Below are 17,247 nucleotides of genomic sequence, written 5' to 3' on the forward strand. Positions count from 1 at the left end.
TTTCCCTCCCTTCCTCTCTCCAAAGTCCATGCCTTCTGTGTCCAAACACTCATTCCCTCCCCCACCTCAGCATCTCTTTCACTCCCAAGTCCATTTCTTCTGTGTCCAAAAACGCATTCCCTCCCCCACCTCAGCATCTCTTTCCCTCCCTTCCTCTCTCCCAAGTCCATTTCTTCTGTGTCCAAAAACGCATTCCCTCCCCCACCTCAGCATCTCTTTCCCTCCCTTCCTCTCTCCCAAGTCCATGCCTTCTGTGTCCAAAAACCCATTCCCTCCCCCACCTCAGCATCTCTTTCCCTCCCTTCCTCTCTCCCAAGTTCATGCCTTGTGTCCAAAACGCACTCCCTCCCCCCTTTTGTGTTCCGTGTTTGCCTACCAGCCCATCTTTGCAACTTTCTCAGCAAAACGAAGCTCAAGCCGCGAGGCTTGTCTTCTGCTTCCTGTCTGCCCTGCCGCACACAAATAGCCGAACGGAAGTATTCTCCGACGTCAGCGCTGACGTTGGAGGGCAGGCTTTGCTTAAGCCCTCCCTCCGACGTCAGCGCTGACATCGGGGAACGCTTGCGATCGGCTATATGTTAGCTGCAGGGCAGGCAGGAACAGAAGACGAGCCTCGCGGCTCGAGATGTATTGAACTCCGCGGGTCCCCCGTCCAGCTCTCTCCTGTCCACGTGGGGCGGACCGCCCCTCTCCCTAGACTGGTGGTACTGCCCTGATGGCGGCCCTGACCGTACGGCACACCAGGCAACATCTCGCGGCACACTAGTGTGCCGCGGAACAGCGGTTGAAAAACACTGGTATAGTGAACATAAATGTTCATTTTTATATGACCCTCACGGACCCCAGGTTAAGAACCCCTGTTCTAGATCAATCACCAGTGTTGACTCTGTATCCATTTAATAGAATTATCTGGTTTTCTGGTCTGTAGTTTGGTCTGGAATCTGCTTCCCACCAACCTGAGAAACTTAGTCTCGACCGTTTTAAGAGTTTACTTAAGTCATCTGTTTAAGGAAGCATTTACAGTATGACAACCTTCAAATCTAGACTCTTGATTGTCAACTATCAAGGAAACTCTCTTGTCCCAGTCCTTTTGTTCTTCCCATAAATGTTCTCCTTTTCTTTTGCAATTGTATTTCATACCCACCAACCTTACATTTCCCGTTAATCATATGTCCAAATTTAGTATTGTCATTTGTACTGTAAATTTTTTTAACCCCAGATCTTTTTATTGTAACTTGCTTAGAAACCCTGATAAGCGAATTTATCGTTTAAATAAAAATTTGGAAAAAAAACCCAAACTTGACCCAAAAAGTACACTGGAAACATTTCAGAATTGTGCAGATATATTTCTAGTTGGAGATGCTATTGTGCCAGTATTCCCTTTTCCATCTGGTATCTTGCTCTGCATGTTATAGTTTTCTATAGTTCCACATAAATAAGGACTTCCCCTGCACAGGAAGCATGTAGACTTGGCTCTTGCTCCTTGGACAGATGAGAGGTTTGAGGATGCATTCAAAGACTTTGGCAGAGGAGGAAACCTATACAGTCATGCAGACTTGGTTCTTGCTCCTTGGACTGACGAGAGGTTTGAGGATGCATTCAAAGACTTTGGCAGAGGAGGAAACCTATACAGTCATGCAGACTTGGTTCTTGCTCCTTGGACTGACGAGAGGTTTGAGGATGCATTCAAAGACTTTGGCAGAGGAGGAAACCTGTACAGTCATGCAAAAGTAATTCCTCGGTGCACCACTTGTATTACGTTGTGGCTGTTTGGCTGCTGCTGAGAGGGAATTCAGAATGGAAGCTGTGTGGTTGTGGTTTTTTTTTTTTTTTTTTTTGGGGGGGGGGGGGGGGTTAACAGTATATTTAACCTATAGTGCCAGAACTCCTGATGGCTTTTATTTTACCATTTTTAGTTCAGTCAAATATTGTCAACCGTATCTGGTTTTCAGGATATCATAATAAATATGCATGATATTTACATACAGTGGAACTGGTGCATGCACATTTCTCATGCATATTCATTGTGAAAATCCTGAAAACCTGACTTGCTGGTTGTCCCTCTGGGGACTCTTTTGAGAACCACAGCTTTTTGATATTTAACTGTTTATTTTATTGAAGGACAAGAAAAGGAAATACAATGCCAGAAATAGCCAAGCAAAAAACCCCCAAATGCAATAAGTAGAGCTTAAACTCTAATTCCACTCCAGGAAAATAAACAGCCCATAATCAGTCCTTCATTCATGATATAACATTAATTCCCCCCAACTCTCCCCCCCCAAAAAAAAAAAGAACAATGACCTGTACCAAGAAAGCCAAAACCCAGGTGAAAAGATAAATCAATGTAAATCATTGAGAATCAAACTGCGAGCTCTAGGAGAGAGAGATGTGTGCATGAAAAGGCATACCTGTTTAGGCATCCCATGGGCGTCCCAAATCTCAAAGAGCAACAGGCAATGGAGTTGATTCCTCCAGTGCCAAAAGCTCGGAGGAACATCCTGTACTCAGTGTTGCATAATGCATTTATGATGCACCATCCAGGCTTTTTGAAATAAACGTTTCCCCAATCCAAAAATCCCACAAGTGTCCGCCCTACCAAACAAAGCACCCACCAGGGAGCTTATCACCTGAATTCTCCACATGGAGCCCAAATAGTGAAAAATCGCCGTCCACAAAGATTTGATGGAAGGGCCAGTGCCAAAGAGTGTGAGAGAATGTACTAGGTCGAGAACCACAGCTTTAGAAGACTCAATTGCAAGTTGTCAACACCAGCCATCTTCGTTTATAGGATGCTGAATGGTATCGGAAATTTTAGTTACAACTCTTATGATTTAAATTTTTTGATATGGTATGATGAAATTGATATTTTTTATTATTTTTATGTATGCGGATTTGTAATCCATATAGAATGAGAATGCGGCATATGTGATTTTATAATAGTACAACAATATTTTACTTGGGGCAGGGTTCTGGCTGAGGTTCAGCATGTGCTGCCATCTGAGAGGTCTGGATACGATTCCTGACTGGAGAAGCTGCAAGGCAATGCTTGGCATCTCTTGTAGGAGAGGGGATAGCACAGTCATTATGCAGTAGTAGCACATTACCCAGGCTTGAAACATGAATGCCAGGCTCTAGCAGGAGCTTTGGGCTATGCTTCCTGACCCAAGCTTGTTCAATGGCTGGGTTAAAAATGAGAGAAACATAGAAACATGATGGAAGATAAAGGCCAAAATGGCCCATCTAGTCTGCCCAACCGCAGTAACCATTATCTCTTTCGCAGAGATTCCAGAGTTTCCTTTCAAATTAAAGAGACTCGACTCGTGCGCTTTTTATTTACATAGGTATTTAAACATCTCTATCGTATCTCCCCTCTTCCGCCTTTCCTCCAAAGTATACAGATTGAGATCTTTAAGTCTGTCCCCATACGCCTTATGATGAAGACCACATACCATTTTAGTAGCCTTCCTCTGGACCGACTCCATCCTTTTTATATCTTTTTGAAGATGTGGCCTCCAGAATTGTACACAATATTCTCTGGGAAAGGTAGAAACAAAAAAGAAAGACAAGTAATTGTGAATGGAGGCTTTTGATGCTGTTGGCAGAGTAAAGACCATTGTAATTGAGTGGAAGCCAAAAGCAACAGGAGGGAACTGTCATACCTCCTGCTGATATAGCATATTTCATTTATTCTTGTTGATACTCACTTGGCTGCTGCATAAGATTGTTTTGTTGTAATCCATTAAGACACAATGCAATAAGTTAATAAAATCCTTAATCTTAACACATTGAATAAATCTCTTCAATGCTCCCTCTCATTCCCCTCAATCTCATTCTTGAGATATTTCACAGCCAAGACCCTCTTTCCAGAATGGCTGCAAGGCTTATAGTAGTCAACCCACATGATGCAATACGTTGAAACCCTCATCTCTGTATGCAGTGACAGCTTAGAATGCAAATAGAATGTTAGGAATTATCAGTAAAGGAATGGAAAACAAAGATGAAAATGTTAGAATGCCTTTCGAGTGCTATGGTACAGCCATACCTCAAATACTGTGTGCAGTTCCGGTTGCCTCATAAAAAAAGGTACAGAGAAGGGTGACAAAAATGATAAAATGGATGGGACGACTTCCCTATGAGGAAAGGCTAAAGTGGCTAGGGCTCTTCAGGTTAGAGAAGACGGCTCAGGGGTGATGTGATATAGAGGTCTTTAAAATACAGTGGTACCTTGGTTTACGAGCATAATTCGTTCCAGAAGCATGCTCGTAATCCAAAGCGCTCGTATATCAAAGTGAGTTTCCCCATAGGAAGCAATGGAAACTTGGATGATTTGTCCCACATCCCCAAAACAGGCCTATGTTGCATGCAACGTGACTTAATACATCCCTCCCATATCCCTTCTTCTGTGTTTTCCCTCCCTTTTTCTTTCTCACCTCTGTGGTTTGCCTTCGAGCCTGCTTTTAAACACTGAGTAGGTGAGGGCTGAGAGGGAGCCTATATGGACGAGCAAGTAGCGGGGTGTTGGTGATGGGACAGGGCTGAAAAAAAGCAGTGGGGGGGCTTGCGTTCCAGAACTGGAAGTGGCAGGTGAGGCTACAGTGCCCTGACACATGGGGCTGGACGTTGGTAAGTCACTAGAGCCCTTGATTCCTTCTGCCCTGTAGCGCGGCAGATAAAGCATTCCTAGTGGAAGCAGAAAAAACACATTTTAGGGGTTGGTGACTTAATATGGTGCCCCCTGAGGTCGGAAACGGAGCTGTAAGATATCGCCATCGGTAGAGAGAAAGGAGACCTGCCTTTGAGGAAAGCGCTGAGAGCTGTTGTGCCAGCTGGGTCATCTGTTATTTGGCTGGGAGCCGATAACGTTAACACCTTAAGCCCCTCCCCCCCGTCCCACAGTAGAACATCGAGTCCTTACTATGGCCACTAAGCGTGGTTTGGTCCCCAGCTCCTACCGACACCAGAGTCCCTGTTTCTGCCTCGCAAGCATCTTGTGTTCAGTGCGGGGGGATGTGAGGATCCGGAAAGCGGCACCCACAGCAACAGGCATAATCTCTTTCATGCTGTGTTCCGTTGCTATGGTGATCAACACTGGCGGGATGTCTCGTCACCACAGGAACTGCCCGCATGGATTAGTGCGTGCTGGAAGTAAAGGTTTGGGGTGGGCCACGGGGGAAGAGAAGCTGATTCCCGGGGTGGGGTGGGAAGACACACACGCATACTGAGTCAATGCTCGGTTTGCAAGTTAAAGTTTGCTCGAGTGTTTTGCTCGTCTTGCAAAACACTCGCAAACCGCGTTACTCGCAAACCGAGGTTTGACTGCACTGAGTGGAGTGGAATGGGTAGATGTGTATTTACTCTTTCCAAAAATACTAGGATTAGGGGGCATACAATTAAGCTACTAAGTAGTAGTTTTAAATCAGACCAGAGAAAATATTTCTTCACACAATGTGTAATTGAACTCTGGGATTTGTCGCTAGAAAATGTGAAATCGGCTTAGGGCTTAAAAAAAAGTTTGGATAATTTCCTCAGCGAGAAGTATATAACTACGTTACACGCCTGTCTGTTTCTTCCTACTTCATGCTCATAATGTAACTTAGCTGCATTCATGCAGTCTCTCTTGTTGTAAATTGACTTGAATTGAAAGGTATGACGGGATATAAGTAAAGCTATCATTATTATTATAGGTCATTATTGATATAGCTTGGTGAAATCCACTGCTTATTCCTAGGATAAGCAGCATAAAATCTGTTATACTACTTGGGATTTAGCTATGGTCTTGGGATTTGGGTTGGAAACAGGGTGCTGGGCTTAATGGACCTTTGGTCTGTCCCAGGATGGGAATTCTTAAGATAAGTATGGTTAACCCAAACAGCAGAATAGGATGGGAAAGGTGAGTGAATGAGGGAGATAATCGGCAGCATTGAAGCTGGGATCTGGGTTGGCCACTGTTGGAAACAGAATACTGAGCTTGATGGACCTTCGGTCTGTCTCAGTATGGCAATTCTTATGTTCTACGCATATTTAAGACCCGAGTTAGGGGACAGAAGGCATTTAAGATGTGGTGTATGATGTAAGGGAATTGGGTTTTTTAGTGAGGGACTTATAGATCAAAGGAGTGGAGGGAGTGAGGGGTGTATATTCTTGAATGTGGATCCTAAAATTTAGGCACAAAGTATCATTTGAAAACTAAAACTTAAGGGGGAAATTATAACAGCACCTAAATTAATTGAGAAACACCGTTTAAAATGGCAAAAAACATTAAAGTTAAAGCATTTACTGCTGCCTAAATTAAAGGCGCTGGATTGCACCTACTTAAGCGCTTTACGGCACTTAATACCACTATGGGTGTGGCTAACTCTGGAAGTGGCATTAGACTCCGTAAAGTACCTATTTAGGCCCAATTCACAACAAAGATAGGCACCAGAAATGTTGGCCTGGAAACCCCTGACCTACATTTCTGGTGCCTATCATTCTTGGAGGCACGATTCTCTATAAGGTACCATCGCATGATTGACTGCGATTGGTGGCCACCGATATCGACGCTGTATAGAGAATCCAGGCCTAAATGTTTACTTTGCCTTAAGATCAAGATGCAGTATATTTTTCTAGGCTTATTTCAGATTCAGAAAGGCTTACAACTTTAATGACCCTGCTGTTCTGATCTTCCAGATCTCATAAAGTTGGCTTTGGCTGCGTCACATGTCTGGTAGTTATTATAGAAACAGACCTTTCACCTATAGCTTTTTAGCTCACACCGTAGCCCTCTATGGATATAAAACTACAGGACTTTCTGTACTGGTGAAGAACAGCTGTGGTGGCCTTTTCAGCAAGTCCAGTATTGGAAGCTCTGAATATGTATACCCTAGAGCAGGGATCTCAAAGTCCCTCCTTGAGGACCGCAATCCAGTCGGGTTTTCAGGATTCTCCCAATGAATATGCATTGAAAGCAGTGCATGTACATAGATCTCATGCATATTCATTGGGGAAATCCTGAAAACGCAACTGGATTGCGGCCCTCAAGGAGGGACTTTGAGACCCCTGCCCTAGAGGAAAGGAGGGACAGGGGAGATATGATTCAGACGTTCAAGTACTTGAAAGGTATTAATGTAGAACAAAATCTTTTCCAGAGAAAGGAAAATAGTAAAACCAGAGGACATAATTTGAGGTTGAAGAGCGGTAGACTCAAGAGTAGTGTTAGGAAATTCTACTTGACAGAAAATGTGGTGGATGCCTGGAATGCGCTCCTGAGAGAGGTGGTGGAGAGGAAAACAGTGACAGAGTTCAAAGAAACGTGGGATGAACATAGAGGATCTAGAATTGGAAAATAATAGTAAATATTGAAGAACTAAGGCCAGTACTGGGCAGACTTGCCCGGTCTGTCTGTATATGACCTTTCAGTGGAGGATGGGCTGGGGAGGGCTTCAGTGGCTGGGAAGGTGTAGACGGGCTGGAGTGAGCTTTGACGGAGACTTCAGCAGTTGGTACCCAAGCACAGTACCAGGTAGAGCTTTGGATTCTTGCCCAGAAATAGCTAAGAAGAAAAAAAATTTAAATTGAATCAGGTTGGGCAGACTGGATGGACCATTCAGGTCTTTATCTGCCATCATCTACTATGTTACTATGTATTGCCATGCCATGCATCTCGAATGTTGCAAGGTAAATGGGAATTTACTCACTCGAGCTGCTTGTTGGGTTGTGTTATGGAGAATCTTCCATAAGAGAGAAGAATAGAAGTTCTATAAAAAAATTTAAGATTGTTGAAGACTTATTTCTTTAAGACAGGTGTTTTGGATCACTGCGACATCGAAGGGTCTGTGGATTGCTACTATACTATAGTATATAGAGATTGATATGATTGTGTCTTGAATGGATGATGAATTTTTCCTTTATGATGACAGTTCTGGTCTTGGTTGGGCTCTACTCATGGAATTGGCTTTGGAAATTGATCTCCAGGATTTGTTCTTGGAGTGTTTTATTAATTTACGTCTAGATCAGTAAATGTCTAGATCAGTAAATATCTGGTGCTAGGTCTAGAGGGCTGTAACAATTATGTTAATCTGCCTTCTGGATGGCATTTCATGCCACCGGAACAGTGATTTTCACCCAGTCCTTTGTACAGAACTAGCCAGTCAGGTTATCAAGATATCCACGGTTTTGGGAAAGGGAAAAGGGACTTCTATAACACTTTTTGTGGCTTTGGCATTCGAAGCTGGCACTAGGAGGATTAAGTGACTTGCCCAGGGTCATAAGGAACAGCACTGGGATTTGATCTCACAACCTCTGAGTGCACAACCAGTGAGCCACAGCACTTCCATACAAATTTCTCATGCATATTCATTGTGGATATCCTGCTAACTTGACTGGCTAGATGCAAATTGAGCTAGAAGGATCATTCCAGTTAAGTGGTGCACATGATTTGCTGCAGATATATTGTGGAGAGATGTCTTGAGGTAGTTCCCTTCCCCCCCTGTCTTCATTGTTCTCAGTTCATCAAGGAATTGAATGGCCTCAGTTTAATGATGAGACACCATAATGGAAAGATTCCATCCTGCTGAAAATGTTTTCACTATATGTTTGCCTCACTTATGAGATGCAGATGCACTAATACTATTCTCTGAAATAATGTGTTTGCAGGTCATAATTTAAAAGCTACAGCTTTACACTGCAGTGATGTGTATATACAAATGTTTCACTCCAGTAGCCCAATGCAGACTTGGTATATTATGTACATTGCATCTCTGGTCTCCATCTGTTCTTTTGAGCAAGCTTTTAATTATCAGCTTTCCCACTGGCACTACAGCTATGTTCTTCCAAAGTGCATGAAATAACTTGGGCACTGGATACCTTAAGAGTATCCATCTTATTGAGTGGACTAGAAGGAAAACATTCAGCTCTTGGCTCATCCAGTCTAAAATTAAAGCCAAACTACATGGCTCACTGTTTACTTTCTTAAGCTTTTCACATATGGGCTTGCTGCTAATACTTCTGGCTGGGTTTCAGTTATAAATGTGTTATATTTTCACCTGAATTGCAGAAAAGTTTGGACAGATATTTGGGAACAACCTGGAGACGAGGGAAGGTACTATGCTAATCTGCAAAAATCACGTAGGAGATGAAATTACAGGGGTCTTCTAAGAAGAGAGCTTTCAGAATTAGAGGTTCATTCTTCACTCAAGTTAAGCTGAATTTCTTTTTGCAAAGGGGCAGGGTCGTCAGGCTTCCATCTTGTCCTAGGGGCAAAACAATCATTTGTGTAGATGGATAATGCTTGTTGATGGAAGTAAAGCATGTATCTTTCTCTCTCTGCCCAACAATCTTTTCTTCTTTCTTCCTTTCCCTATGTGCACCATCTTTCCCTCTCACACACTCATCCCCAACAATTCTCCCTTTCTATCCCCTCCCAAGTTCATGCCTCCCTCCCTTCCTTCTGTGTCCCAAGTTCGTGTCCCACCCTCCCTGCCTTCCAACCTTTATCCCAAATTCATGCCCCTCCCATGTCCCAGCGCGCTCTTCCCCCCTCCCTTTTTTCTCCCTTACTTATTCAGGGCTGTCCAGCCTCTGCTAAAGCCAGATCAGTGTTTCCTGCAAGCGCGTGCCCGTCTTTCTTTTGGCTTGGATGCTCCTTATCTTCAGCGCCAGCTGCACTTGGTTGCCAGGTCCGCACGTAGTGGCTCTTGCACACTTCATTCTGCTGGCCTGGTTCTGGTTCCAGTTCTAGGTCAGCCACGTGTAACGTGCAAGAGCCACTGTGCGCTGTCCCGGTAAACACGTGCAGCTGGCACTGAAGATAAGGAGCAGCCAAGCCAGAAGGAAGACGGACATGTGTTTGCAGGGGACACTAATTCTTCAGGGACTGGCAGGAAATTTTTGCGGACCGGCGGTTGAAGAACACTGATCTAGACATTTCTATGGACAGTTCAATTTATTAAATGAGGTACTTTGCATAGGTCTTAAAACTACTGTATATTCTCGAATATAAACCTATCAGAATATAAACCGAGGTAAGCTTGCCCCCCCAAAAAAAAAAAAAGGGAAAAAAGTTTGACTTGAATATAAACTGAACTCACAGTAGTCTCACAAGGTTACTGTGGGAACATGTGGCAGTGGCAGCCATTTTGAGTAGCGAGACTGCACGGGGCAGGAGCATAGGAGAATAGCTCTTGCCCTGGCTCGCCACTGGACCAGCAGAGTTTAAGCTAGGCCTGGGGAGAGGCCTGAGATAGGTCCATATCTGTTTTATCATTCCCTCTGAGAATTTCCCTAACCCCTATTTGGTCTGTTTGTCTTAATTAGATTATAAGCTCTATTGAGCAGGGATCGTCTCTTTCATGTGTAATCTACAGTGCTGTGTATGTGTGTAGCAGCACTATAGAAATGCTAAGTATTAAGACTCTAATATAAACGGAGAACCCCCATTTTGGGGCCAATTCTTTTTTGCCCAAAAATCTAGGTTTATATTAGAGTATATACAGTACTTTATGACACTGAATCTTTATATCCCAGAATTAACTAGTTTTCTGCTTTTGTTCAGCAGGATGCGAAGTCCTAGTGAAACGCAGGCACTCGCATAGAAACATAGAAGATGACGGCAGAAAAGGGCTATAGCAAGTCTGTCCACTCTGCTTACCCACCCCCTGTCTATGCCCTAATGACCCAATTTCCTTATCTTGACCCTCGTAGGGATCCCACATGGGTATCCCATTTATTCTTAAAGTCTGGCACGCTGTCTGCCTCGATCACCTGCACTGGAAGCTTGTTCCAATGATCAACCACTCTCTCTGTGAAGAAATACTTTCTGGTGTCGCCATGAAATTTTCCGCCCCTGAGTTTGAGCGGGTGCCCTCTTGTGGCCGAGGGTCCCTTGAGAAAGAAAATATCATCTTCCACTTCGACACGTCCCGTGAGGTACTTAAATGTTTCGATCATGTCTCCCCTCTCCCTACGTTCCTTGAGAGTGTAGAGCTGCAATTTGTTCATAGCGCGGTCTGTCTGGCAAGCTATAGCAAGGGAAGGAGAACCTTGGAAACTGGATGCTTAGATAATAGCCCAATTGGTAAACAGTGAAACGATTACAGAGCTTTTTGGCTAGAAGCAAGAACTGGAGGGATGCAGAAAGAGTGACATAGAAGGATTTGGTATGGTATGGTATGGAAAATTTTTCATACGCTGACAGGTTAAAAATGCTGGGGCTGTTCTCCCTGGAGAAGAGGAGACTTAGAGGGGACATGATAGAAACCTTCAAAATCCTTAAGGGCATAGAGAAAGTGAATAAGGACAGATTTTTCAAACTGTGGGGAGCCACAAGCACTAGGGGTCACTCAGAGAAACTGAAAGGGGACAGGTTTAAAACAAATGCTAGGAAGTTCTTTTTTACCCAGAGGGTGGTGGACACATGGAACGCGCTTCCAGAGAATGTGATAGGCCAGAACTCTGTACAGGGGTTCAAGGAGGGTTTGGATAGGTTCCTGGAGGATAAGGAGATAGAGGGGTACAGATATAACTAAAGGTAGTTTATAGAAATAGGCAGAAACCACTTCACAGGTCACGGACCTGATGGGCCGCCGCGGGAGCGGACCGCTGGGCGAGATGGACCTCGGTCTGACCCAGTGGAGGCAACTTCTTATGTTCTTATGTTCTTATGATTTAGTGAGCTCATCTGTCAGAGTATCATAACATAACATAAAATTTTATTTATATACCGCTATACACCTGGTGGTTTGCAGTTAAAAGAATTAAACTAGAGGGCGAATAGAACCAGCGCATATTACAGGAGCGCAGTGATCTAAAGGCTGGGCAGAGCCTGAAGTATTCAGATGGATCGTTCAGTGTGCTTTCAAAAACTTACTGTACAAATTTTTTCTTTCTCGCCAATAAGAAAGGTAAAAAAATGGCTTTGGGTAAGGGGAAATGTTGCTCCTGCTTTGACTGGCAGCTGGGATAGGGTTACCAGATTTTTCAAATGGAAAACATGGGCCCATGGCCCTGCCCCCAGGCCCGCCCTGTTCTTGCTGGCCACACCCTGTTCCGCCTCCAGACCCACCCCCTGAACCTGCATGAGCGATGTCGGACGGCACTCTTGCATGCGCTGGTGTGACGAGATGTCCCATATGCGCGAATGTCGTCCCCATGTCGCTCGTTGCCAGAAGCTTTTCAGAACCCAGACAACATGCTGGATTTTGAAAAGCCATCCGGATTTGAGACATTGATGAGCTGGGTTTTTTTTGTGTTTGTTTTTTTGCCACAGTTTTAGGTAGTCTATATTTCATGCTTATAATTGGGAGCGGGGGGGTGATGTCACATTTGCTGCCTAGTTTATGTAGGTGGACAGGATACAACAGCTTTATAAACGTCAGATCCTGGACAGACTTCTGAGCTACAGTTTTTGCCAGCGTCTGCTAGCAACTGCTGTACTAGAGTGGCTTCCATCGCAACTCCTGATCAGCAGTCATTGCTGAGCAATTTGCAGTGTTTGGTTCTGAGCCTTGCCAAAGTATAATCCATGAGCGTTTTGCTATGCAAGCAAAGAGAAACTGACCGACCCAAAGTCCCACAGTGATCAGAATGATGCCCATATTTCTGATGCTACAGCAATGCTGTATACTTCAAATGCCAAGCATCTTATTCTCTAGATCTGTTCAAGTTTTATTGTCAGTTTTTAATACAAAAAATATTACTTAGATTCTGACAAATTTATGTATAATTTTGGAACCAACGTGAAGCTGTTAGCATGTGAATTGCTAGCTGTAACTTTGATTTACCCCAATATTTGTATAAATTTTTATTGGTATGACATTCATAAAAGAAAATAGAAATCCTCTTTTACATGTTGGGTAATAAAATGAGACAAGCCACATTCTTTAATACATCAGTTTCTTAATCAAGTTATAAATATAGCTCAAGTTAAACTTTTGTTCAAATAGGGTCAGAAGCAAAGAGAAATTTGCTTTAGCACAGATGGGCAGCTGTACCATACTAGCCCTGGGCAGAGCAGGCCTTGTTACAGATCTGTAATGTCCAAGTGTCCTGGTCACACCATGCCAAGGTTTAGCTTTTCTATCTACAAATATAGCCAAAATATACACTTTCTTAAGGCTATGAAGCCACCTTGTATATAATTTTAGAATATTTTTTTATAGAATTTTGTAACCCGACCCTCAGTGGCACCACTCGGGACTCAAACTTCTCATTGTCCTGAGCTTTGTGTCTGCTCGTCATTGGGTCATTTATTATTTATTTTTTTCATAGAGCTTTCTGCTATTTCAATATAACAAAGTGTAACCCAGTCTATTTTTTAACCGTGTTTCAATAATATACTTAAGGAAAATAGCTCTTACTTGACCAAAAGGCTTCCCAATTGCTACTCACCCTTAGCCATCTACCTCCGTTGTAACAGTCAATACTTTACAGCAGGGCCGACAGCGTTCTTTAGTTTAAATATCATCGGAGCTCCAATCAGCCTGAAGACACGTAATGACGTGTCATCTGACGTATCGGGGCTCACACTACTGTAACTTATTCCTTATCCTTTTTCTAACTCCTCCCACTCTTTTGTTCTTCTTATTAGATCAAACTAAATCAGATTAGAGACAACCATTCAAGCTCTGTGTTCAACCCATAAGGGGTAACTGTGTTTAATATGTAAATCCAACGTTGTTCTTTATAGTTGAGTCTTTCTACCACGTTAACCACCCCCTCCCCCTCTTTTTCCTTATAGTGATCAATTACCCTCCATTTTAGCTGGCTAGAATCATGTTGATGATTTAAGCAGTGTTCAACTATCGGAGCTTGCAACGTTTTTGTTTTTATCCTTGATTTATGCTCATTTAATCGCACATGGATGGGACGAGACGTACGTCCAACATAAACAAGATTACAAGGGCAAATCAAAATGTAAACTACATTTTCCGTCCGGCAAGTTGTGTCTGTAAATGCCGTAATGGTTTTCTTAGTTTGAGGGTCTGTCCAAGTACTGCCCTCTATGGTGCTTTTGCACCATTGACAGCTCCCACATTTACTATGATTGCCCACTGTAGTTTCATATCTAAAACCTAATTTTTGTTGAATTAAAATCTGACCTATTGATTTGCCTTTTCTAAATGCAAACATTGGAAACTCTGCAAAAACACTGTGAAGTTGTAGTATTTGCCAGTATCGTTTTATCTGATGTATCAGAGCCTTAGCTGCTTCAGAATACGGAAGCACACAAATTAGTCTATCTTCTACTTCAGCGTGACTTTTTTCTGTTAGTAATAATTCTCTATTAGCATATTTGGCTCGTAAATATGCACGGCGAATAGATTTCGTTGGATAACCTCTAACTTTGAACCTTTCCTGTAAGTCATTAGCCGCTTTTTTAAATTCTCTAATGTCTGAAGAGACTCTTCTAACTCTAAGGAACTGACTAACTGGAAGGTTGAATTTGAGATGGTAGGGGTGGTAACTCGAAAAGTGCAACAATGAATTTCGGGCTGTAGATTTCCTAAAAAGTTTTGTAGTCAGCTGAGCATTTTCTTTGTTGTAAGTAGGAGTAAACTGAAGATGAATATCCCTAGTGTTAATCCATGTAAGAAACTCTAGCAGTTCCTGTTCTGTGCCCTTCCAGAGAAAGAAAATGTCGTCCAAAAACCTTTTCCAAACCAAAACGTTTTTAAAGAAATTGGAAGGATAAATCTCCTTCTCCTCAAACTTGTTTACATGTAGGGTGGCCACTGAAGGAGCCAAAGTGGCCCCCATAGTGTATATTTTGGCTATATTTGTAGATTGAATATTGTGGCACCTTGATGAAGATTTCAAAAATAGTGCGTTGATTTAATTTAAAGGTTTAGCTTTTCTGCAGTTCCAGTTAGAGGTATGGAGACCGTGGGAAATCTACAGAATTGATGATAAAATATCCCTTTGTGCCATGGATGCAGTAGAAATGGATCCATACTGACAAGATGAGGACCAGATTATGTCCTCTGTTGTCAACTCGGTGGAATAATGAGAACATTGGACTTTAAGAAAACAGCTCAATTAACTGTTTGCTTATTTGTTTTTGGGGTTTTTTTTTCTTAATGTGGAGGGACTTTCTTGATAGGGTATTTAAGTCTGACTTGGATGTTTTGAGAAATATATCCAGAAATTGGGTGGAGAAACTATCCATTTTCGAAATAGCAAGACATCTGTTCCTCACCCCCCAAAAAAAAAAAAAACAAAAAAACCCCCCAAACAAGCAAAAACCTATCAAGACGTTTTGGCCCTTAATGTATCTAGCTTTTCTGGTCATTGCCAAATACAAAAATGTTTAAATAGAAAACATTCAAAACCAAGCCATTTGGATGTAGCCATCTATACTAGACTGGCCACACAGATATGCCAGTAGAGAAGTGGGGGGGCACTGCTGTGATCTTCACATCTCACCAGAGCCCCCTTATATTGTATGCTGTGTACCCTCCAAAATACCCCTAAAACAGGGGTAGGGAACTCCGGTCCTCGAGAGCCGTATTCCTGTCGGGTTTTCAGGATTTCCCCAATGAATATGCATTGAAAGCAGTGCATGCAAATAGATCTCATGCATATTCATTGGGGAAATCCTGAAACCCCGACTGGAATATGGCTCTCGAGGACCGGAGTTCCCGACCCCTTCCCTAAAACCTACTTGACTCGCCTGTCTACCACCCCCATAGCCCTTATGACTGTAGGTACAGTACGTTTTTGGCAGGTTACGGTGGCCTTCCACTTTTTCCCTCAAATGTACTAGTTAGGGTGGGAGATGGGCCTGAGGCCCCTTCTCTGCAGCCCATTGCACTGCCCACCAGCCTACTCTAGACACCTGTTTGCGGTTTTACTGCGACTGGCCATGCAATTTGCAGTTGTCATTGAGACATATACGTACTGTTTTCATTCAGATCTTTAGGGGGTGGGGTAGTAGGGGGATAGTGACCACTGGGGGAGTGAAGGGGAGGGGCCCATACTTTCATCCCTCCAGTGGTCATCTGGTTAGTTTAGGGACCTTTTTAACCCTTATTTATTTTTAAAACAGGTCTAGCTCCAAACATCCAAATTGTGCCCTGGATGTTTTGGAAAAAGTTCGATTATCTCTGCAAAATACCCAAGTGCTAAGGCCGCCCAAATCCCGCCCATAACGTGCCTCCTTGAGATTTAGAAGCACTGCAGACAAAAAGCCTATCAAAACATCTAGAAAGTTGGTTTTGGCAAGAAAAATGTCCATATGCCACTTTTGGGGAATGTGTTTCTGTTTTGAAAATGAGCCCTGTAGTGTTCGAATTATTTTTCTTGAAATTTGCAAAATCACTCATGCGGTTTAGGTGTGAGGATGGATGGGGATGGTAAGGGGACAATAGCAATATTATGGGGAATGGGAATAAAGACGTGGGGATGGGGGACCAGGTTATGTCCTTACCTCTAGTTCCAATACACCCATGGGTTAGTTTCTGGTTTTAGCACTTCACTGCTGTGACTGTCGTATGTATAGAGCAGTGGTCTCAAACCCGCAACCTGGGGGCCACATGCGGCCTGCCAGGTACTATTTTGAGGCCCTCAGTATATTTATCATAATTACAAAAGTAAAATAAGTTTCTTGATCATGTCTCTTTAGCTATAAATTGCAATATTATTATTAAGAGCCAAAAGGAAAGATTTATAAACTATAAAGATTTTCACCTCATGCAAAATTGTAATTTATTTAATAAGACATTAACTATTTTTTCTGAGGCCCTCCAAGTACCTACAAATCCAAAATATGGCCCTGCAAAGGGGTTGAGTTTGAGACCACTGGTGTAGAGTGTGTGAAAAATATCTTTGTGCGAGAAATATCTGTAAGCTGCAAGAACTGATTGGATCTTGTTCCATTTTAAGAAATGTGACGCTGTTTTGGGCTTCGCCGCTCCTAGCAGCGCAGAGGGACTATTTAAGATTTTAGATGTGGCTTCAAATAGAATGATTGGCCATCGCTTTGTGAGCGTCTGTGTCCATCACTTGTACTCTTAACATCAGAAGGTGCAGAATTTTGAAAAGACACTCCGTAGTCTCTTAAAAATAAGATCCCGGCACTGAAGTTGCTTAAGGCCATGTGGTAGCCAGTGTGAAAGCTGTAAAGTTGTCTCATTGTCATTTTACTTGCGTGCAGGTGATGCAGGTGTTGAATGCAGATGCTACGGTTGTGAAGCTGAACTCTGGCGAGTACAAAACTATTCACCTGTCCAGTATCAGACCACCCAGGCTGGAGGGAGAAAGTGCTCAGGTAAG

At 43.0% G+C, this 17,247-nt stretch overlaps 1 protein-coding gene across 1 annotated transcript in view; it reads left to right on the plus strand.

Moving 5' to 3' along the window:
- SND1 (staphylococcal nuclease and tudor domain containing 1) overlaps positions 1-17,247 on the plus strand; it is a 1,352,488-nt gene that overhangs the window by 87,679 nt on the left and 1,247,562 nt on the right. Inside the window, exon 10 of the mRNA XM_033959404.1 lies at positions 17,129-17,242. Within this exon, the coding sequence (XP_033815295.1) occupies positions 17,129-17,242 (114 nt within the window). The remainder of the gene's footprint in view (positions 1-17,128; positions 17,243-17,247) is intronic.

This window comes from Geotrypetes seraphini, chromosome 9 (assembly GCF_902459505.1).
Source record: "Geotrypetes seraphini chromosome 9, aGeoSer1.1, whole genome shotgun sequence".
Lineage (NCBI taxonomy): Eukaryota > Metazoa > Chordata > Amphibia > Gymnophiona > Dermophiidae > Geotrypetes > Geotrypetes seraphini.